Source organism: Enoplosus armatus, chromosome 3 (genome assembly GCF_043641665.1).
Source record: "Enoplosus armatus isolate fEnoArm2 chromosome 3, fEnoArm2.hap1, whole genome shotgun sequence".
NCBI lineage: Eukaryota > Metazoa > Chordata > Actinopteri > Centrarchiformes > Enoplosidae > Enoplosus > Enoplosus armatus.
The window spans coordinates 12,031,920-12,054,282 of NC_092182.1; the positions used below are offsets into that span (position 1 = coordinate 12,031,920).

A 22,363-nucleotide genomic window follows, 5' to 3' on the forward strand; every position below is an offset into this window, starting at 1 on the left:
GCTGCTTCGTGTCAAATCGTTAACCCATCAATACTGCAAGACAATACTTTCTGCTGCTCCCGTTTGTTTTAAAACAGCAGACTTTGCATTCCCCTCAATCCCTAAATCCGGTATGAGCGCACGAGCCCGGGCCATGACTCCCAGAGCTTATAGTACACCAAAACCAAAATATTCCTCGTTTGAAGAGCCACACGGATATAAGGCTACTGAGAAAGCATTGGGTATTATATTCAAGTTTACACAACGTGACTCCACCCAAACAACTCAAGCAATGGGATGTTACCATGAGACACAACATTTGCCACAAGAAACTGTGTATCTGTGTGTGTGCAAAACGTATTTATCTTACCTGTGTGGACTGTGAATGTAAAAGTAGGCCGCTGTGAACAAAGTGACAGACAACACAAGATTCATTGTTGAGTGTTTGTTATTCTTTTTTTTTTTTTAAATGTGCAAAGTACCAAAGTTAATTTACACCAGAGCAATCCACAAAAATATAAACACAAACTGCTTCCAAGGCCTTCATGTCCCCACAAGGACAGCACAGCAGTCGTGCAGAAATGGTTCAAACACGATGGATGACCTCACGTATTTGCAATATGTTGCCATTTTTTGGTGCCTTTTTTTTTTGAAAAGATCCATTTGGTTCAAAGGCTGTTCACAGGTCAGTCATTCTGTAGGAAAAATGCATTTGTGGTGTTGCCATAGAATACACAGTGAGGGAGGCTGAACAGAGCAGTCTTCATCCTGCCCTCTGGTGGCGAAGCACACGTGTCTATACCTCTCTGTTAGGTGGTAGGACACTGTTGCTGTTCTGTCATCAGTTGAGTCTCATACACATAAAATAATACTATGTTAAGGATGCTACAGTCTGACTTGTGGGTACTACAGTCCTGCAATTAATCAGTTAGTGAGGCAGAGTGGTGATCCTCATGCTTTGACTGGCAATGGGGTACGACACCATTGGGGTTGTGGCGTGACTCATGGTGATGCCAGGAAGAGGCTGCGTCATGGAGACGGCCACTGGTGCCACAGATACAGCCACCGGTGCCATAGAAACAGGTGGTGCCAACCCTTGGACAATGGTCTGTGCGAGGGCTGCTGAGAGAGGGGTGATCTCAGGGTTGAGGTGGGGCGGAGGGGCTGTAGGTGGGGCAGCATTAGTCGGGGGCGCTGCAGGGGCGCCGGTGGAAGCTACCAGGTCTTGCTGGGTGACAGGCCGAGGCTGCAGTCCAGCGCTGCTCAGGGTGGTGTGAGTCTGGGCGATGCCGTGATTGTAGGAACTTACAGCACCCACAGGGGGCACCAGACTCTGCTCAGTGGGGGTAGGAGTGGAGGACAGCGTCATCACCTTGGCCTGGTTGCGGAACTGGGCGTTCTGCTCCAGAAGAACCTCATTTGTGGCAATGAGATTTGAAACCTGAGACACACAAGACAATGATTAGGAAAGAAAGAATGGACTGGGTTCCAAAAGTTCCACTGCCAGCAACTCTGTTCATTTATCAGGAACAAAGTTTTAGTAAATTATTATCCTTTTTTGAAATCACATCAAATACATTATAGCTACTCTAAGTTAAAAAGGAGATTGTTTACTTACAGCCATAATTTCATAACATTGAGTATGTCCACCAACCACCATAAACACAGCTATTGCAGTTATTGAGTTGGTGCAGAATGACCAAGCAGCCTTTACTTTTCCCAGAGTGTGTCTGCGTCTTATGATGTTCCTAAATCTATTAATTTGGGTTTTAGTCATGTGACTGTGAAGGGAAAACCCTTCAGAGTCAGATGTTTGTTTGTTTACGGCCATTACTGCTCAAAAATAAATCCATCAGAAAGAATAAAATGCCTGTGCAAATTTAAGTGATATTTTCTGTGGTAGTTGTTGCTCCTGTTCAAGTCACAAAGAGTGCCTTTGTTACAGCATTAATCTCACATGCTGCCATCTCTTTGCATTAACTCTCCTACTACTACCTTAAACTTTGTTTCATCTGTAAACAAAACTTTCTTCCAGTCCTGACCACAGACTAGTCCATAATAAACTATTACATTCTGTTATTGAAAAAGTGGCTTGAACACAGCTCCTCTCCCGACATTTGGTTTACAGCCTGTAAACTAGAAAGCTTATTTTCCATCAACTTTTCAATTGTGTATGTGAATTTAGTTCAAAATTGTTTCAGCTCTACTTCAAACTTCTGGTCCTAATAGCAGTTTGTTCAGTTGGCTTTTCCATGTAATAAAGATGTTTGCATGATGTGCTGGCCATCAGATGCTGTGGTAACTTTAGATGAGAAAAGTCTTGTGTTGGATGCAAATGATTTGCTTTGTTAAAATCTCTCCTGTGCAGCCCTCAAAGAAACTTTACCTTTGTTTTGGCAGTGAGATATATTAAAATCCAACTGAAGTCCTTGTGACTAAAGTTGAATTTAACACTATATAATATAATATAATATGACACTATCATGTGAAAGGACCATATACATTCATTCAGTAAATCAGGAAGAATATGAAGTACATCTGACAATATAATGCAGTCTGATATAACAGCCCACAATATATGCTACCTTTATTGAGCTAATAAAATTCACTTATTTGTTAGGACTTTGCCTTTGTTAACACTTTACACTGCATTATACTGTCAAATGTGGCTGTCACTCTGCACATCACTGTATCTGGTATCAGTCAAATCAGACATATCAGATTTCATAATAATAGTGACCACGTGTTTAGATTTGACTGAAATACAAGTGCTATTCATGTGGGAAAGGCTTACCAGTCCTGTACAATTTCATACAAGGATTTCCCCCCCCATCTCTCATTCTAACCTGCTTCTTCAACTCTTCCACTCTCTTCCTCAGCAAGGAGTTTTCTTCCTCCAGGAACCTGTACTCCAGAGGACGGGTTGGCAAGGTGGCTTGAAGTCCCAGCTCATAGTGCCCACCTCCACTCCCATCTGCCAGGCGTAGCCCCTCCAACCGCCGCCTCTTGAACTGTAGTGCAGTGTGGTCCATAGAGGCCTCCAGGGAGGTGGCATCAAACAGCCCACTTTCAAGCAGAGGGTCATAAACTGAGCACGAGCTCCTGTCATAACGCCGCTGCCCTGAAGAACTTATGGACAGACAACCAGTCATCCCACCTCCACCTACTCCCCCAACGCCTGAGATAACTGGATCTCTGCAACCACCCAGGCTGGGGCAACCCATCCCCATCATATTATTCCCACCTCCACCTCCTACAAGTCCTTGCATTCCTCCACAGGCACCTCCTCCTACACCACCACCTATCCCTACCCCAGCATTCACCATTCCACTGGCACCTGGCCCCACAACACCACCCACTCCAACCCTGGAAGGCTCGTACTCAAAGTCTTTTTTGACATGGCGAAATTTACATTTATTGCCCCTCTGGCACTCTCCCTTCAGGAAGTCTCTGCAGATAGGGACCTCCCCACGGCTATGGGGGAGATCCATGGGGGACAGGCCCAGTCGTGCTGCAACTTTCCCTCTTAGTCTGAGGGGTAGCTCTCCTGTTTTCTTGTAATAGTCCTCATCATCTTTAGATCCGTGGACAAAGCGGCAGTTGGAGCGCATGCACTCCTTATTCTGGTGGTCATGACAGAAGATGAATTCGTTCTTTTGCACTCCCAGGTCTGGCACCTCATTAAAGTCTGGGTGTCTAAAGCGGCAGCGCTTCCCTCTCTTGCAGACATTGCGTATGAAGTCCCTGCAGACACCGTCCAGCGCCAGACCTGCACCTTGCCCCCCACCATTCCCACAGTTGTTGCCATTTCCGAGTGCCCCTCCTCCCCCCATGCTCCCAGAGCCAGAGACGTTGCCTCCTACACTTCCTCCCAAACCTCCTCTGCCCTCTGCCGAGGCCCCTGCCAAACCAGACCCAGGCCCTCCTTCCTCACTCAGACCACCAGCACTCCCACCACCACCTGACAGGTAGGAACTGTCCCGGTCAGGCATGGCGCTCGGCCCAGCGCGAGGAGAAAACAGCACTCATGTGTAGGAGGGGGGCTGACGTGACCTGGCAAACATTCACATACACAAGTAAAAAAGTCATGAATAGCTCTTTCATTGTAGTGCAATCTCCTATTCACAGATCTGCAAGACAAAAACATAAACCCAAGTTGAGATATTAGCTTTAGAAGTACAGTACTATGGTTCAACTGGATAAGGCGAGCGCTGAAATATTAACACGTGACCATATCTAGTGTTGTTGTTGTCACCGGATGAGCTTTGGTAACATGACAGAAGATTGGATATTTGATTCACGAAGCTAAATTAAATGCACAGGTTCGCTGTCGGTAAATAAAGCACACACTGCCGTCTCATATACATAAATAAATATGCCTAAAATGACGGGCACCATTTTAGGCTTATGTTAGCTAGCGAACGCTATCTGGCTAACAGGCTAAATGCTAACGTTGTCTTACCAAATAGAAACTAGGAACAGGATCCAGAGAACAGACGAGTAACTCCCATGCAGAAACGCCCTGCTCGGATTCTCTGAAATGTACACAGCTAACGTGACAGCTGCTAACGACAACAACCAGGCGTGTGTTATTTTCGTCAATTCCTCAAGGCTCCGGTGCTGTTTATCACATTTCTTGATGCATCTTTCGTTACCAACGAAGAAGACGGTTTTAGTGTTTTCTGGCCTCTAGTGGTGATGCTAGTGATTTGCACTAAAACATGTTTCACTGTTTTTCACCGGAAAGTAATTCATACACGGTTAAAAGATCTCATAGAACACAGTGGCAGTACTATCGCTAAACGACGATGAGCTAAGTTTGAAGTAGCAGCTATGGAACAAGTTGCATTTACTTTGATGCACTCTCACTACCACGTTTTGTGCGTAGTTCGGCTGAAATAGGCGTAACATCTTGAGCCTGAAAGCTGTTAGTTGAGTAAGTAAAGTATTCTGTGTGAGGAGCCCATTGGCCTGCTGAGTGCTGCTACAGCTGACGTGTAGACTAGATAGCTTTGTGTACATATGAAGATGAGCTGTCAAGCCGCAAGGTAGCTGTGCCACAAGATAACTACTTTGTGTAACAGCTGTGTCTGCTCTGGCGCCCAGCATGGCACTGCAAAGTGTTCTTCACTGGATGCAAGCCTGCGTGGTCCTGCAGCTCTGCTTATCTGAAGCCCTGCCTGCTGCCCCGGAGACAAGCACAAATTACTATGATACTCTCCATGTTGAGCCAACAGCAACGGACAGCCAGATAAAGAAGGCTTTCCGCAAACTTGCCATAAAATACCATCCCGATAAGAACAAGAGCACCGATGCAGAGAAGACTTTCAGAGAGATTGCTGAAGGTAAAACATGCCTGCAACACAATGAACCTTTTCAGAGTGCAAGTTATATTGTATATGTTATTAACACAAGTGAAATGACTTTTATCGCTTTCGAAACAGATGATTTCTTTATTCTCTTGATAGGTAGGCTTCATAAATACAATCTTGTTTTTAAGGTAGACCCAGTAATACCAGGGGTGGAATGTAACTCAGTACATTTACTCCAGTAGGCCCTACTGTACTTAAGTACAAGTTCGAGGTACTTGTACTTTACTTGAGTATTTTAAGTACTTTAGTATTTGAGTACTTTATACTTCTACTCTACTATTGTTCTTTTTACTTCACTACATTTGTCCGTCAGCTGAAGTTACTAGTTACTTTTCAGATTACAATTTATCATACCCTTCCTGGCCAGTGAAGACCATGCATCTCTGAAGGTCAACCCATAAAGTGTTCCTTTATTTTCTCCTCCTCTAGCCTACAAGGTGCTCTCCAACAAGGAGAAGAGGAGGCTGTACGACAGTGCGGGCCATGAGGCTTTCCTAAAAGATGATGCCTCTGTTGACCCTGAGGACGAACACGAGGCGAGCTTCCACTTCAGTTTTGCCGACCTCTTCCATGACTTTGATGATATTCCCTTTGTGGAGGAGCCACACTTCCACTGGAGCTTTCATCAAGACGGGGAGGATGAGGACGGTCCATATGAATATTTCAGTTTTGAAGATCCTGGCTTCAGCTTTTATTTTGGGGATGGGGATGAAAATGAAGAAGAGCACCACTACTAGATATCCAGTATCTTGACCCTGTATGACTGTTAGGTTTAAATGTATTGTATTTGATTGATAATAAAGCCTCCATATTAAATTGTCATCTCAGTGTCTGTGTCTTCTCTTCAGTATGTAGAAATGCAGCTGAATAGACCCTTAGGGAGCTGTGAGTACTCTGCCTCTTTTATGGGATAACTTGTAAGTTCAGTGGTTGTTTACAGGCTCGTGAGGTTGTAAGGTTGACAGCTGGGGGAACTGATTGGACCGTTATGCCACTTTTCCTGTGTGGGTGTGTCGAAGGTCCTGAGTTACTGGCTAACGCACTATTTAGTCATCTTTTTCCCTGCGCCAGCACTTTAGATTTGGCACTGTTTTACTCTGTTTCTCACAGGACCAGTGCGCACTTTGACCCAGAGGATATCCTGTGCCTGCTCAGCAGTTGGCATGTGAGCGCACTAAAGCCAACATAAGACGAAAGATCTTTGCAGCTTTACGCACTTTTTATCGAGATAAAAGGAGATTTAAGCATTCTACAAAGCAGATAAAAGAAAGCCTGGACACATTAACTTACAAGCTTGACAATGATGGTAAGTTTGCCTGAACATGTTCTTTCTGACAACCTCTGAGTATCATGTGACAGCCTTTTACTACATGCAGACATTCACATATACAGTGTAGGCTAAGTGAAGTTTTGTTATTGCCTTTAAAATCAGTTTGCAACAACTGTGAATTCACTCCAAGCTATTGTATTGATAATATTGCGAACCACATTTGTTTTATTACAGGAAGAGGTAAAAGAAGGGACATCTACTCTGAGTGTCCATGGTCATAACATCAAGGTTACAGAGGTGTTGAAAGACGGGGACACGCTCACCTTCCTGATTGTATCTCAGAAAGTGAGAAAATGATTAATTCACTTGTTATTTGCTGCAAGTGTTGCTAACATCAGATCTATATTAATGCAGCAAACCACCAGGATAGGCCAGTTGATTTGTTTGAATCATGATATTGCAAAAACAATGCTCAGATGACATGTTGTCTCTCATGTATGTGCCAGCTGTCTGGGACAGGGGAGTACCACGTGGACCGGACCTATGATGATTTTGAATGGCTGCAGCAGCACCTGTTCTCTCTGGAGGATGTGCCCGGGATACAGGGAGTCATAGTCAGTACTTTATTTCATCTACGCACAATCCTGACTTCTAAACTTCTGCACACTTTTTTGACAATAACAGGTCTAGAAGAATAGCACTGGAGTGCGCTGTTTGCTCAGTCAGTGAAGGAAAAAAACGAAATATCAGAATCAGAATCAGAATCAGAAATACTTTATTGATCCCTAGGGGGAAATTGTACAGTACCGGTGCTCCCATTCCAGAGTAGAAAAATAGCATAATTTAGAACTAAAGGTATGTACAAAATATAAAAATAAGAAATAGAAAATAAAAAATATACACATGGATTCTGTGGAACTGTTGACAACTTCCTTTTGGAAGTGTGCATGCTGCTTTATGTTATCTTTTTTTCTAACTGCCATCACCAATGCTGAATTGGGTGTGTTCAGAATTTGAGCTAAACTGCGGACTATATTAACTACAAGTGGTAACATGACAGTGTTTTTGCACCTGAGAAATGTGCTACTGCCATCCAAGTTATGGGGAGTATATTTATATTTATTCTTTTAAAATGCTTCTTTCTTTCGCTTCTTTACATCTTCTTTTCCTTTATAATCAGGACGCTGTATTTTGGTGCTGTCATTCTGCCAGCTGTCCCAGTCCTGTAGTAAATTAACAAGAGGTTTTGTGGTTCGATGTTTATTTCAAGAAAATGCAACAGTATCCTTTCAGGAAGTATTTTTTGTACACTACTTCCTAGTATGACAATGTGTGCCACGGGATTGTGTTTGTGTTGTATTACACAAGTGCATGCTGTGTAATATCTGATCCAGGGCGTGCTGTATACTGTGAACCCAAGCACACTATTAATCTTATTTAGGTGCCTCTCCCAAGCCAAGCGCCTAATGAAAGAAAGTTTTGTTTTTGGGAAAAAAAAAAAAGAAATTGTGCTTCAGAAAACAATGATAAAATTATACTCTGTTTTTTTCTCCCAGTTTCCTCCTCTTCCTGCAAAGGCTCTGGTGAATGCATCTTCCAAGGTTATGAAACAGCTTGGTAAGTACATCTGAAGACCACCTCCATACAAAAAAATAAAATTGAAAGTGAGATTTTAAAGTAAAATTAACCAAATATATTTCAATATCTATTCAATTGTAAAGTGTTGAGTGTGATATGAAGTGTTATGATCAAAACGTTGGTTGGTTTTCCTGCAGGCTTCCTTGGTCTAGGTGATTGGCAGCCATACTGTAAAGCACTGGAAACCTTCCTCCAGCAGATTGCTGCACACACCATACTCAGCAAAAATAAAGCTGTGGAGATCTTCCTGACTAGCTCAGATGTAAGTGGACACAAATAAACAGCCTGTTTTTTTAAATAAAAAAGAAAGAATTTTATGTTACTAAAAGGGTGCAATGTGATTCCTTTGTACGAGAGAGACGAATAATAAATCGTTAAACTTCACGTGACAAATATAGTTCCCTCCAAATATACGGAGGACTGAAGGCCAGTGGGCTGCACCTGCAAATGATCATCATAGTTTCTGCCTGTGGCCTCATACCAGAACTAATGGTTCATTCATACAATATTTAACAAGTGACCAACATGATACACCAGCTGTGTCCTCAAAACTCAGGCTTTTGTATGGGCCTGTTATCAGGGATGCAATGTGGACTTTAAAGAAGGCGCCCCCTGAATTGGGACGCAGCTTTCGTGCAACTTTTATCCGTAGATAACGGAATGGAAAGACAACACAGACAACAACAGAATGAGTGCACTGAAACCTCACCTGATGCTTGAGTCAAAGAAACACAAACACACTGTTTCCCTAAAACCTTTGTTTTAGAGGGGTATTCTAAAAATTCATTTGCTGTGGCATATTCAAGATATGAGGAGAAACAGGATGATATGACAATATAAAGAATCCTACAGATAAAGATGTCACTTTACAAAGCATTATTTCAAACACAGGTATGCATATATGTATGCACACACACACACACACACACACACACACACACACACACACTGATACTATCTCTTCACTGTGTAAAAGTCAGTTTGTGTCAGAGTTGGACGTGGTCCAGGTCCTGATGATGATACAGTAAGTTACTTCCTGTCTGACTGAGGCTGACTCTCACCCAGTCTGGAATGCTGTACGTCAAGCATAAGCAGATTTTGGAGTGGTATGAGCCAAAAAACGAATCTATCCAAAAATGTGTGTTTGTGTGTTGATTCCGAAACGTATGCGCCCAATACCCATTTTCTAATATTAATTTGGTTTCAGTTTGTTGTTAGCAGAGTGTATCTGTCTTGTAGACTTCCTCTCATGTTAAACAGTATTGACTTTAAAAACGTTCCAGCTTATTTTGCGTCCTTGTGTGTAGCCTCCAGGCCGACAGAGAGCAAGGAAAAACATTTTCAACCGGCTGAGTCAAGCTGTGGGAGAGATGAGGAAAGAAGGCCATAAGGTACACAACTGGGACTCACACAAACAGCATTTACAGCCTCTACGCCTGTATGTTAGGTTTTAATGCTGTAATGTCTGTGTCCGCAGGATGTGGATGAGTTCTTTCAAACTGAACGTGATCATAACCTTGTTCTAACTGGCTGCACCAAGACTGCAGCTGAGGTGAGCCAGTCACCTGTTTGTTTTTGTCTGTTTGCCCTCCTCCCTTCTTTCTTCTCTCACACACCCAGACTCACTGTCCTGTTTGATTTTTTTTTTAATCCTAAGCTTTTGTTTGTTCTTGCAGAGATTCCTGGATGTGGTGCTAACTGAGCAAAGTAAGAACACTGCTGCTTTCACAAAGTACCCCTTCATGTAAAGTTTGGGAGGACAGACAAGACGTGCTCGTCAGTTGGCGTTATTTGGGATTTATGTGTGTTTAGATTCAACAGTTTATAGGAGGACGTGGTATATTAGTGTTCTATTTGTTTGCAGAAATAGCTGTCGCTTGTGGGCACTTCTCAGCTGCTCTGCATCTTTGTGTGGAACCAGGGGAGGATCCTGATAAACAGGCTTTCTCGAAGTGAGACAATAATAGTATTGGTCCCAGGCCAATATCACATGTTAATGCCACTCTTACAATAAAGTAGAAAAATTGACAACACTTTCCTCTTACAGGGCTTGTGTGAAATTATCAGAAGTCTTTGATTCTATGAAGGTACGTTGTTTGTCCTTATTAGTAGAAATGGGTTTACATCGCAATGCATCATTGTATTGCCAACTAACGTGCTTGTGTGTGTGCAGAAAAACGTGACAAGTGTTGCTGAGAACAATGTGAGCACTCTTGGGCTAGGCCTGGACCTGGAGTCACGCTACCAGGAGGCAGAAAAGGTGTGTCCTCTAGTTCTAAAGTCATTTTATGTTCATCTTAATGTGTCATCTCTCCATCAACCTTGAATCCTGGCCTCCTATTGCAGATGTGACATGTAACATGATTATTATGTCCAATGCAGGAAATGCTCTTCAGGAGAACCTGTAAACTAGTGGAGTTAGAGACTGCCAGGAGGAACGCAGAGAAGGCCAAACCTGTAAAGAAGGCTACCGTGAGTGTCTGCACCCAATCCATGTATTACAAGAACGCACTCCTCATCAGGTGTACATGCCTTCTTGTGACCAGCAGGTGTCAGTAACGTTCTGCTGAAATGATTCAGGAGTTGATGATAGACCACTGAGAGATGAGAAGACATTAGATGCAAGTATAATCTGTATCAATCTGATGAAGAGCAAGTATATAATGATGATGACATGCTCTCCATATTCATCAGATGGAGGAGGTGAAGAAAGCAGCAGAGACGGAGTTTGATGACATTTGTGGAGTGGCTAAACAGGAGGTAAAACATCAAATTTGACAAAAACAGCGTATTGTGTAACATCCTGTGTGTTGACATCCATGTACTGTGTGTATTAACATGCGTGTTTCTCCCAGATTGCGCGACTCCAGGCTGCGCGCGTGGAGATGTTGCAACAAGCTCTGGTTCAGTGGTGTGAAAAGCAGCTTCGCACAGCCAAAGAAAGTGCTGACCAGTTCAACCAGCACCTGCAGGCCTTTAGAGGGATGGCCTAGTGACCCCACTCTTAATGAAGCATCCTCAGTGTGTCTAAACATAGCACGGGGTAACCCAAACATGTCCTTCATCCTGTTGTGAAGCAGTCTGATGCTTTAATGGATTCAATTACATCCAGTGTAAATAAAGAAATGTATGTAAAAGAGAAAACCTTCCCGATATTCAAACAGCATCCTTATCATTTGTACACACACACACACACACACACACACACTTACTTTCTCTCAGTCGCTCCTCAATCACACTCATACCAATAAAGCCTCTGTAGAAATGATGGTCTTAATTTCTTAGCAGTGGACTTGTGTGAGTGTGTATGTGTTTCATACTACGCTATACATTTGTGCTGAGGGTGTACTGTGCTGCTCTCTAGCCACTACATCAGCTGGGGGTCACACAAAATAAAGTGTGATGAATTGATTCCCAAAGTACCTGCTCGCCATTGTGTGTGTTTCTTACTCCTGGATCATTAATCAGTTGGTTTGACTGCTCCTGCAAGGACATGGCAGCAAGGACACTGTGTGCTGGCTTTTTTGTTTGGCTTTTGAAACTATTCTGGCTTTGTGAATATCTGTTAGATCTCTCTCACAATCACTCTATTTTCCATGCGATTCTATGAGACCTGTAGTGAGGTCAGGCATTAAACTATGACACACTTAGCTCAAATTTCTGCACATAAGCACAATGTCATCCTCCCCTTCTCTGTCTGCTGTGGACTGGAGGTCCATATCTCAGCACTGCTGCGCGCTTCATCTCGTCTGTTCCGGCCTGTAATCTCTCCGCTGGGTGAATAAGGAGGAGTGGTTCCCATTTGAGGGAATGAGTCAGAGAGAGAGATAGATGACTGGTCTCATAAGAAGAGAGGGTGGAGAGGAGGTTTGGCTCATTTGACAATGAAGGAGTAGATAAAGGGCAATCATGCCATGGAGAGCCAAGAGTGTGTTTTCAATCCACCCAAACAGAATTAATTAATGAATTTGGTAATTGTCCTGGTTAGAACGAAAGGCTGCCTCCTCTTGGCATTGGATGACACATGTTGTCCTCCCCTTTGGATACATGTTAACCTGATGGTCTTGTAACCTGACATCCTTTCTTTATCTGCATCCTCCTCCCTCATAACCACTGCTCCTCCTCAGCCGCAGATACATTCCCACAATGCTCACAAACAACAAATAAATTTATTTTATTTTTTATATATTTAATTAGGGTAGAGAGTTTTTTTGTCTTGGTGGTCTAGGTAACAGAACAATACACATGTATGGGGTTTAAACTTAGAGTACAGTGGTGCTTTGAGCTAAATGCTAATGTCAGCATGCTAACATGTTCACCATTTTTAATTTAGCTTGTTAGCATGCTAACGTTTGTTGCTTAGCGCCAAACACAAAGTACAACTGAGGCTGGTGGAAATTCCTTTTGAAATTATTTTGTCATAAACCAAAGTATTGGACAAAAATTTGAATATTTTACCTGAAAAGTTAAGGGATCATGAAAATGATTACAATTCATCCTGAGTGGGACATGAATGTCTGTACCAAATTACAGGCCACCCCTCCAATAGACATTTCACTCAAAGCCACAAATGAGTACCTCATGGTGGCGCTAGAGGAAAAGTTGATGGATCACCAAAGTCATGAGGACTCATTCTCAGGGAATACCTTGGAATTTCATGGCAATCCATGTTCTAAATACTTGTTGAGATATTTCAGCGCTGATCAGACAGACCAACTGTCAGAACGACATTGCCATCCCTTCCCTGGATAGTCCCATACGTGTAAATGTGTGAACAAATTGAAAATGTGCGCTAGTGTTCCAAAAAGCAATAGTCCCCAAGCGTGCAAGTTAGTACTGCAGGCTTGACCTGTTTAAAACTGCTTAAAACAAAGCAAAGACAGCTGTGGTAGGAACGTGCTTTGTTTTAGTCCCATGAGAAAATACAAATTGTACCTCAGCAGCTTGAGCTTTTTTCACATTCACACAATTGTTCCCTGTATCTCCTAATTTATTGGAAATGCAAAATGAACGTTTATGTCAGATCGCCTGCTGGTCACTGGAATGCCTGTCTAGCTTTTAGTACTCCATTTTATGTTGAGGTGGTAACAAAAAGACATTCACTCTCCTTATAGCACACACATTTATTGATCATTAATCCAGCGATTTCACCATTTAGGTTTTGCACTTCATTTTTGTGGTTTATTGGTTTTAATGAGGCGCAGTAAAAGTTAAACATAAGAAGTTTATGGACCATTTTTATGATTCCGTGGTTTTTACTTCTTTATCTGAATGCTTCTATCTACCTGAGGAAATCACACAGCCTGCGAGACGTGTGGGATAATAAGAAAATACATTATGTTATACTTACAGTAAGCAATACAAATAGAAAACGCCATGTGTGTTTCTATGTATTGCAACATTATTCTGTCCGTCATTACTCAAAGCCCCTGCTGTTTGTCACTGCATTATACCAGATGAATTTCACAACAGGGGAGCCACGTTTCTGGTGCTTTCATTCTGTGTCTGCAGCAGCTAACTAGCGTACAGGGTGAGTGCACACGGGCACACAAACACACACACAAATTGGAGCCCTTCTCAACTGCTGAGAGCATGACCCAGATCAAGGACGGGGAGATCATGGCAACGCTCTGTGTGTGTGTGTGTGTGTGTGTGTGTGTGTGTGAATGTGCATCCCATTGAAAACATGCACTCAGAGCTTATTTGCTAAAGTAGCTCATTACTGGTGGAAAGGCAGCACTCAGCACACCGCCCTATGGCCGTACAGAGACCTGTTTGTCAAGTGTGAAGTGAAGGCAATAGCTTGTCTGAATACACTGTGTGACAAGGCCTTGTGAGTCAGCCATCCCGACGAGGCCACACTACACCGGTTTGATGTGTATGACGGTCTGTTGGTGAAAAATATGGAGACAGGCCACAGTTGATGAGCAGATTTTGATGAAGTGAAAATCTGAAGTGTTTACACAGGAGGTATTTTTTTTATTGTTGCTTGCTCATTCATTGGCGTGTTCAGTGATCCATCTGCTCTGGGTGATTTATATGTTGCCATAATAAATGAATGAATGAACATAAGTCACAAGAATTGAAGTGGACATGTTTTATCTTGACAAAATATTCAAGAATCAAATAATTATAATATATTTTATTGGGGTACATAATTCATCTGCCTGCTCCTATGTCTTCAGACGGTGCTTTCATTTTATTCATCTACTTCTTTGCAACATCTGGTCATAATATGTAAACAGGCTTAACTATTTTGATTACTGACTTTGAAAATCAAAGATTAACAACTAAAAATGTAATGCAAAGTAATGTAAATAATACACATGTTGATCACAGATTTGTTAATTTGCTTGATACAACTATATAATGGCTGTAATGGATCAGAAATTCTTTCTTTCCTCCCCTGACTGGTTCCCCTCTTCAAGAGGTCCACATTGCTGATCTTTATCGTCACAGCCATCTTTGATATCTTTGAGAGCCTCCGACTCCTGGGAAGCTGCGAGAACAAAACCTGACTACAGAATGCTAATATGAAAGTTTCTCCTTTTCCAACTTTTCAATTGAGACTTGACATCCCTGTCAATTACGATGGGCCATGAAATCAAAAAAGGAAAAAGCTAACTTTGAGAAATCCTTAATCCCGTATTCGCTTGCATGGTGCTTCTGTCATGAGGTCCGAGGCTCGGCTGTGCTCTATCACAAATTAGTGAGCAGCTGAGTAGAGTCAACCCAAGGTTGTTGGCACCTCATTAAATCTAATCACTGCCGTACACAGATTATGACTCATTAAAAGTTTGCAGGACGGAGAATGAGACAGGAGGATAGGGAGAGAAAGAGACGAATGCCATAATGCAGATGCCCTAACCATCTGTAGTTTATACAGCTTCATAAGGCGCATCTCACTCTGAATGTGCAGCACAGCGCAAGGTAAATACTACAAAATAAAGCCTCTCAGCCCTAAATTCAACCCTGATGGCAGCACTCCACCGATGATTTGGATAGTGGATACTGTATCAATTTTCTCCCCTTGCAGTGGATTACAGCATTGCAAAGCATTAGACTTGCTAATTTAGTCCATTTATCTGTTCACTACTGAATGGAGCCATAAATATTAATACTTTCACACTCCCCTCCTGGCTGCTTGTCATGCGTTCAAGGGATTGCGGGTGATAGCATGATATTGTTAATTAGGTTTGCAGGAATAATGTCAGCCGTGAACCTATGGACAGGCTGACATGCCGAGGTGGTGACTTCCCTGCCATTCTTAATGCACAACAGTGTCTGTGAATATACTGCAACATGCAGAACACTAACAGGAGACATGCGGCGGGGAGGAAAAACTGTCCGTCACCCGATTTCACAACAACACAATAATTCTTTTTTGTTTCCACATAAAAGGCTCTAATATTAAAGCCTTTTTTTTAATTAAATATTAAAGAAGGAAACTCATAAGGCAATATTTAAACAAACAGTGATAATGTTTTGTCACGCAAAAGGTACAGTACAGTGAGTATCAACAAGTACACAACTTAGAGTGCACACTCACACAAATGCACCCATTAGAGTGAAATCAATTATTCATCAATTTTTTCCAACACAGCTTTGAACAGAGTAACAGGGCACCCACACACACAATCAGGCTCTCCACCCCAGAGGTCATTTTGTCACATGTCCTCAACATGTGGCCCTTTTTTCAGTCTCCATCACCACCTACGTGTCCTACGGCACACTGTGTGCTGCATGGGATGACACGTGGTTACTATAAAATACTATTGTAGCAGCAGTTGTTTTGTTTCTGCTGATGGTGGCGGAGTTGTAAGAAATTGACACATTACATTTCCTGTTTATGTTTTGGAAAATCAGTGAGTTCTAGGACGTTGTCTGTCATTGTCCTTGATGTAAAAAGTGTTTTCTATGAATTATTTCTTTCTATTTCTCGATCACAAACAGTCCTTTTTTTTTTTTTTTTTACCCGTCAGCTACTTTACTGTGCCCCTGGAGCTGCACAGGATTCACAGTTTTTGCTCAAGGACACCTCAGCGGGCGACGCTTGCTGCCAAAGGGGCTCAAACCAGGGCCTTCCACTGTAGTTGAAGGACAGGCTCTCTGCTCACTGCGCCACCTTGATGTTCCAAACAAACATACAAGGGCAAAGCAAACCAGATGGAAATTCATCCCAGGCCCGACAGCAAACAGAGGTAGAGCATCTGTTGCAGGGATGTATCCAAGCCCACTCTGGAGCCCAAGACAAGTCTCGTCTCACCTTTCCTGCTGCCGTTTCCTCTGACTCAGACTTGGCAAACGGATACAGATGGGATCGCAAATGCCCCCTGGATACTGCTATTAAATTTCACTTTGAGATAATGCATGCTAAAGTCTCATTAAATCTCAGTCAGAGATAATGCATGGTAAACTCCCATTATGGTTTGATTAGAAGGCACGGGGCCTGCGGTTGTGCTGATTGTGTTTTTAATCAGATGCTTCCTGCTGCAGAGCAAACAAGAGCTAAGAGGAGAGAGAAAAAAACGAAGGAACAAAGCAAAACAAGCTGAGCAAGCAGTAGCAATCTCTCGTCTCACAAAGGACAAAAGTGAAATTGTTGTGTATTGTTTTTGGCATAATGACAATATATGAGAGTGGATTTTAAATGGGATTGTTCTTTCGGTGTTATTACTGTGTGACTGCAGAAATTAATAATTTGGTAGAGCAGAAACAAGAGAACAAGTAAAAAGAGGATTTTATCAGTTTAGTGTCTCCCAGGTTTAAGTGCTTTGTTTGTATTTCTTACACTCTTAAAAGAGGCACAGTTTTAGTTCTCAGGTATATTATTGATCAGCGACATTGATTAATAGCACTGTTTGATATTAAGTAATGGCTCATTATAGGCCCAATAGTCTGTATTTACACAATGCAGGTAATCCAATAGTGTTTCAGGGGATGAGTAACATGTTTCACTGCAAATGCTGCGAATACAGCTACGCCTTAGATACACTAATCCAACTTATCATTCACAGATAGTGTCATCATATACACCTTAAGCTATGAAACAGATGAAGTAGGGTCATGCCACTTAATGTGCGTGCATACGTGGATGGGAGGTTGGGGGTACATTTACCTGCACCAATATAAACTGTGTCTCATCATGTAGTTTCAACTGAGTCAGAAAAGAAAGGGAGATGAATGTAATGACAAAGGAGTAGAGTTGCATTGCAATGATGACAGAACTGCTCCTCTTGTTGCTCAACAGTACCTCAGCACTGTACAATACTTTCTTGGGCAGTGAACTATACTTTAAGTGAGTGTGTAAACTTTCTTTTTTGCTACAAGCACCCACAGAGAATGTTGGCAGTTTATGTATAGTTTTGACTGATAATCATATTAGAATAACTAGTGTTTTTCCACCCAGATGGTACAGGGCCTTTTAAAGTATTGTGGAGAGAACCAGAGAGGAGTCAGCAGCTGTCTCTGTGCTTCCTGCCTGTTCAGACTCTGTGATTTATCATTGCTCCCACCCGGACACCCTGCTCAGCGAAGTCAGATCAACTTTGTTTGTATTGCCCAATATCCCATACAATGTCTAATTGGGCTTTAAAAAGGTACATTAACAGTGGCTATCATATTAGACCAAGCTCTCTGAGAAGACAAAGAAATGCAAAGAAATGAACCTCAGCACCTAAAGGGAAAAGAAGAAACCTCAGGAGAGGCATTTCAAGGAGAAATCTTCCCCCAAGGCAGCTGTGGGTGCAATAGGAGCTTAAGGAGTGCAACAGTTTTTTTTTTTATATCATTCAGAGTTCAAGGGAGGCCAGTTAGAGGTAGAGTTGGAGGGTTGTCAGGACCCTGAAACTCATAGGAGAGGAAAATGGCACCGACAGGAGTCACATAAAGAACGGCAGCAACATAAAACTCTGACTGCCCCATCCACTACTACTATTGCTAAAATTATTCACCAAGGCTACAGTAAAATAACTATATGTCTGAGCCAAGCCTGAACTGCACCACAGAGACGGTTTAATCCCATGGAATTTAGAAAGTTATGCACACTCTTGAGACAGCGAGAATAAATAAGGTTTAAGTCTGGATTTGAAAATCACAAGGAGGGCAGCTTCCTTGACAGCAGCTGGGAGTTTATGCCAAAGAGAAGGGGCACGGTAGGAAAGGGCTCTATTTCCCCATGGATATTTCTTAGTTCTTAGAAACCGAGAGGCCTGCCTGCTGGGATCTTAAAACATGTAAAGGGACAGAGGGGTTTATAAGGTTTGTTAAGCATGGCAGAGCAAGATTTTATATGTTAAAAGCAGCATTTTAAAATCAGGCCTTGCATGACTAGGGGAGCTAAAACGAGAGAAATATGGCCAAATTTAGGAGTCATTAGAATTTGCTCTGTGGTGTTTTAAATAAACCCAACTTTTCATAAAGGTTATGTCATACCAAGTCAAAGAAAAGGACATTACAGTACACTCTGGAAGTTGGTGTAGTGAAGTCTCAGAGGACGACCTGTTCACAGCTCTGTGTCCTGCACTTGTCCTGTGTCTGGAGAGACCGTGCTGCTTCTCTCACCTGCTGCCTGAGCAGCGATTCTTCTTTCTGTCTCATTCAGCTGAATGTGGGAGAGACAGAGGACTTTGTAACTGGACCTGATAAAAAAGAAAGAATTTTCTGCTGATTACAGCAGTTACAGTACATCTACAGAAAAGAGGTGCTGAGACAAAGGAGAGGACACGAGACCTCTGGAGTTATCTCATTATGTCTATTGTGTGAAACACCTACACATTTTCTACTTTCATTTTTACCCACAAAGGCATATATTGTGAACAAATATACTTTAAAAATCTCTCAGCAGATCAAGATGTGCCATTTAGTATCGCACATGGTAAATCATTACAGAGAGCATTATCCTACTAAACACAGGGAGAGAGGGAACAAAGTCATTAAAAATGATGAGCACAAAAGTACATTTTTAACAAGCTTTACCAGCCGCGCTGTTGTTTTCTCTCCGCCATTACACGTGTATTTGTTGTGTGTGTGTGTGTGTGTGTGTGTGTGTGTAACAGACTGCTCTATCTCTGCCTTTCTCATGGTGTGAAGGAGCCAATTAGAGGCTGACTGGGGGAAAATGAACAGTACAGGTGGAAGAAATGAGGGGAAATTAGAGGAGAGGCAAAGGGAAGAGAGAAGGATGGAATATAACTTGAACAAAAGAACAGCAGAGGAAAAACACACACCTTTTCTGAAAAGGGGAAATTAATTGGACAATCTTTAAAGATTCCAGATTCCAGATCTTTCTTTTTTTTACGTGGCTGTGGTGAGATTAATCAAAGTCAGACAGCTGAGTGAATTATTTGCTGGGAGTGATAATGAATGATGTGGGAGAGTGTGTCCAGTCTTGTCTGAATGGGCTTTCTCTTTGATGAGATTTAACCCTTCCTCCTCTCAGAGAGCCACAGAGCACCGGGGGAATACAACAACAGTGGTTCTACATGAGTCAGATTTGAATTACTATTGGGAGCCATCATTACTACACCCACGAGCAAAAGATAGATGATGATTGGTCTTTACTGCGACAAAGTAGCGCGCAGACATAATGTATTCTTATGTGGTGAGTAACCCTTTAATATAATGACAAAACATAAGGGCCGTATCTTACCTAAAAAAGTACTTTTAACCATGTTAGCGGCTTGGCTGTAGAGATGTTGTCAGTCCAGACTTAAATATCTCAACAACTATTGGATGGATTGCAATTAAATTTCTGACATTTATTGTCCCTTGAATCCCTTGAATCCTAATGACCTTGGTGATCCCCTTACTTTTCATCTTTTGCCACCAGCAAACGTTTTCACTTATCGAGATAATTATCTCAGTGGAGTGGAATGGCACAAAATGTTGGCCTTTTGTTCTCAGACAATGTGACCTAATGATTTTGGTGTGGGCCTGACTTTTCATCTGGTGTCGTAATGAGTTTGACATTTTTGTGTTTTAGTGAATTGTCTTGACAAGTCGTAGATGGATTGTCATGACATCAGGTACAGACATTCATGTACCCCTCAGGATGACTTGTAATAACTTTGGTGAAACTTTAACTTCTCATCTTGCGCCACTATCAAGCCATCAAGTTTTAAATCGTCCAATACCTCGGTTTATGACTTTTGAAATGAATTCGCATCAGTCTCAGCTGTACTTTGTGTTTGGTGCTAACTAGCAAACTTTAACATGCCAACATCCTCAACTAAGATGGTGAACGTGGTAAATGTTATACTGTTGTGCCAACATACAGCCTCACAGAGCAGCTGTAGACTCGTAGTGCTATATCAACATAACTTAAACACACACACACACACACACACACACACACAATTAGTTCCCTTTGTTCCCATTCAGATCTACTGATTTTTTTTAGGTTAATCTACTCATTTGTTTCTGTTGAAAAACAATCAATAGTAACAATATAGCAAATAATAAATGTACAAGGGAGCATGGATTTTTAAAGACACATTTGACACCTTAAATACAATCACACAATGTGAAAACTGCACAAACTGATGTGGTTTTCATGTTCAAATTGTGTGCATAAACTAGTATGATTAACTCAAATAAAACTCCCTAACATGTACCGTCCAGTTTCTGTTCAGGAGAAAGTTTAGTGTCAGTGTCAGTAGGACCACGGCACTCCTCCACCTCTTCATCTGAAACAATGATCCGCAGAAATGCACACAAAGCTCCCTAATCTGCTCTGTGTAACCAGTGATGAATATGAATGAGGATATGAATATAGATGAGAAAAAAAAGATTAATATTGATGAAGGCAGTTTCTCCTCCCTCTGACTGATGGTGTGGGCTGAGTGGAACCAATCAATCATCATAGAGCATCCACATGATTGGCAGGCAGGTCCGTCGCTCTTTTCACTATATACTGTACCACCTCGGGGTGTGTGTGCATATAAATACATGTTTAAGTCTTTGTTTGGTGTAAAAGCACAACAATTGTATCATTGAAGCTGTTTGTCAGCTGACCTTTGCGGTGTAGCACTCTTAGACATCTCTTAGCTGCATTTGTAACACTTTACTGTAACCATGCACTTGTTTGTCTGCAGCCTCAGTAATTAATAAACACTGGTTCTTCTGGTACATTTGAAACTGTGGTAAACACAATGTAATGAATGCATCTACCCTGACAAAGTAATGGCATCACTACGGGATGTTTGCCGGGATGATAAATTACATGCAAAACAAGCGCATGCATTTTCCTTAATGGTTTCATTGTCATTAAACTGATTAAACCAACTCCGCAGCTTAATGAGGCATACCAGTCAGATGGCAGATGAATTGATGGAAGTTATGGGGTGAGGTCAAGGGTCACAATTTCTTATTGACCTGCTGATTGAACTACCCTAAAGCACCATATCAGTGATAGTGGGTACCTGACACTGCTTTGATCTTGTCACGCACTACTCAGTCCCCTCAGCTTTAACTTGCCTCTGAAATGAAAAAGCTTCCCACGGGCTGTAGCTTCTCAGTGCTTCATTACAAGGCTAATGCAGCGTCTCCTGTTCCTACAGCTGTGGGATCATTTACCACCTCTTTACCTTGTGCTTTTCCCCATTTACCCCAGGCCTCCCATTCCCAGTAATGAGTCAAGAGGCACCGATGGCTGCGTGGATCACATTGTTCCCGTACCATCTGTGGGATATCGACTGTGCGGTCCTTGAACCCTGCAAGAGAGAAGTGAGTCTTGAGTCTGCATGGACACCTACACATTATCGCTTTACCGAAGAGTCACAGTGAGTTCAAGGGCTCTTCATTGGACTGAAGTACATATTTGGTCCTAGAGGAAGTGGATTTTTACTGACCTGATGCTCGAGGAGGATGTGCACCAGCCAAAGGGGTTATATACAACATAGCAACCCAAAATATGGTTATCAGCTGGCTTCAGCTTCATATTGCACGCACAAACATTAGAGGGCTATCAATCTTCTTATCTACCTCTCAGCAAGAAAACAATGAGCACATTTCCGTATTCCTTTAAATCCATTTAAACCCTTTTTAAAGTATGTCTTGTCAGAAAGTGGTTGTGTTAAAGACAAGGGTTAATATGAGCCTTGAG

The 22,363-nt window shown here is 42.1% G+C and overlaps 3 protein-coding genes across 3 annotated transcripts; 2 read left to right on the plus strand and 1 right to left on the minus strand.

The window, feature by feature from the left end:
- Nucleotides 1-415: 415 nt before the first annotated feature.
- Nucleotides 416-4,568, minus strand: zc3h10 (zinc finger CCCH-type containing 10). Its single transcript, XM_070903045.1, has 3 exons — nt 4,442-4,568; nt 2,826-4,032; nt 416-1,420 (listed from the first exon to the last, which is right to left on the minus strand). The coding sequence occupies exons 2-3, from the start codon at nt 3,969-3,971 to the stop codon at nt 908-910; spliced, it is 1,659 nt and encodes a 552-aa protein (XP_070759146.1). The 5' UTR covers nt 3,972-4,032; nt 4,442-4,568; the 3' UTR covers nt 416-907.
- Nucleotides 4,569-5,066: 498 nt separating this feature from the next.
- Nucleotides 5,067-6,150, plus strand: LOC139283337 (dnaJ homolog subfamily B member 9-like). The gene is made up of 2 exons (XM_070903334.1): nt 5,067-5,324; nt 5,781-6,150. The coding sequence occupies exons 1-2, from the start codon at nt 5,087-5,089 to the stop codon at nt 6,086-6,088; spliced, it is 546 nt and encodes a 181-aa protein (XP_070759435.1). The 5' UTR covers nt 5,067-5,086; the 3' UTR covers nt 6,089-6,150.
- A 315-nt stretch (nt 6,151-6,465) lies between these two features.
- LOC139282949 (sorting nexin-5) lies at nt 6,466-11,681 on the plus strand. The gene is made up of 14 exons (XM_070902864.1): nt 6,466-6,657; nt 6,856-6,966; nt 7,128-7,235; nt 8,178-8,238; nt 8,397-8,521; nt 9,567-9,650; nt 9,737-9,811; nt 9,936-9,966; nt 10,124-10,211; nt 10,307-10,346; nt 10,433-10,519; nt 10,642-10,731; nt 10,954-11,019; nt 11,115-11,681. Exons 1-14 carry the CDS (start codon nt 6,652-6,654, stop codon nt 11,250-11,252), a joined length of 1,110 nt encoding a protein of 369 aa, XP_070758965.1. The 5' UTR covers nt 6,466-6,651; the 3' UTR covers nt 11,253-11,681.
- The last annotated feature ends 10,682 nt before the right edge of the window (nt 11,682-22,363 follow it).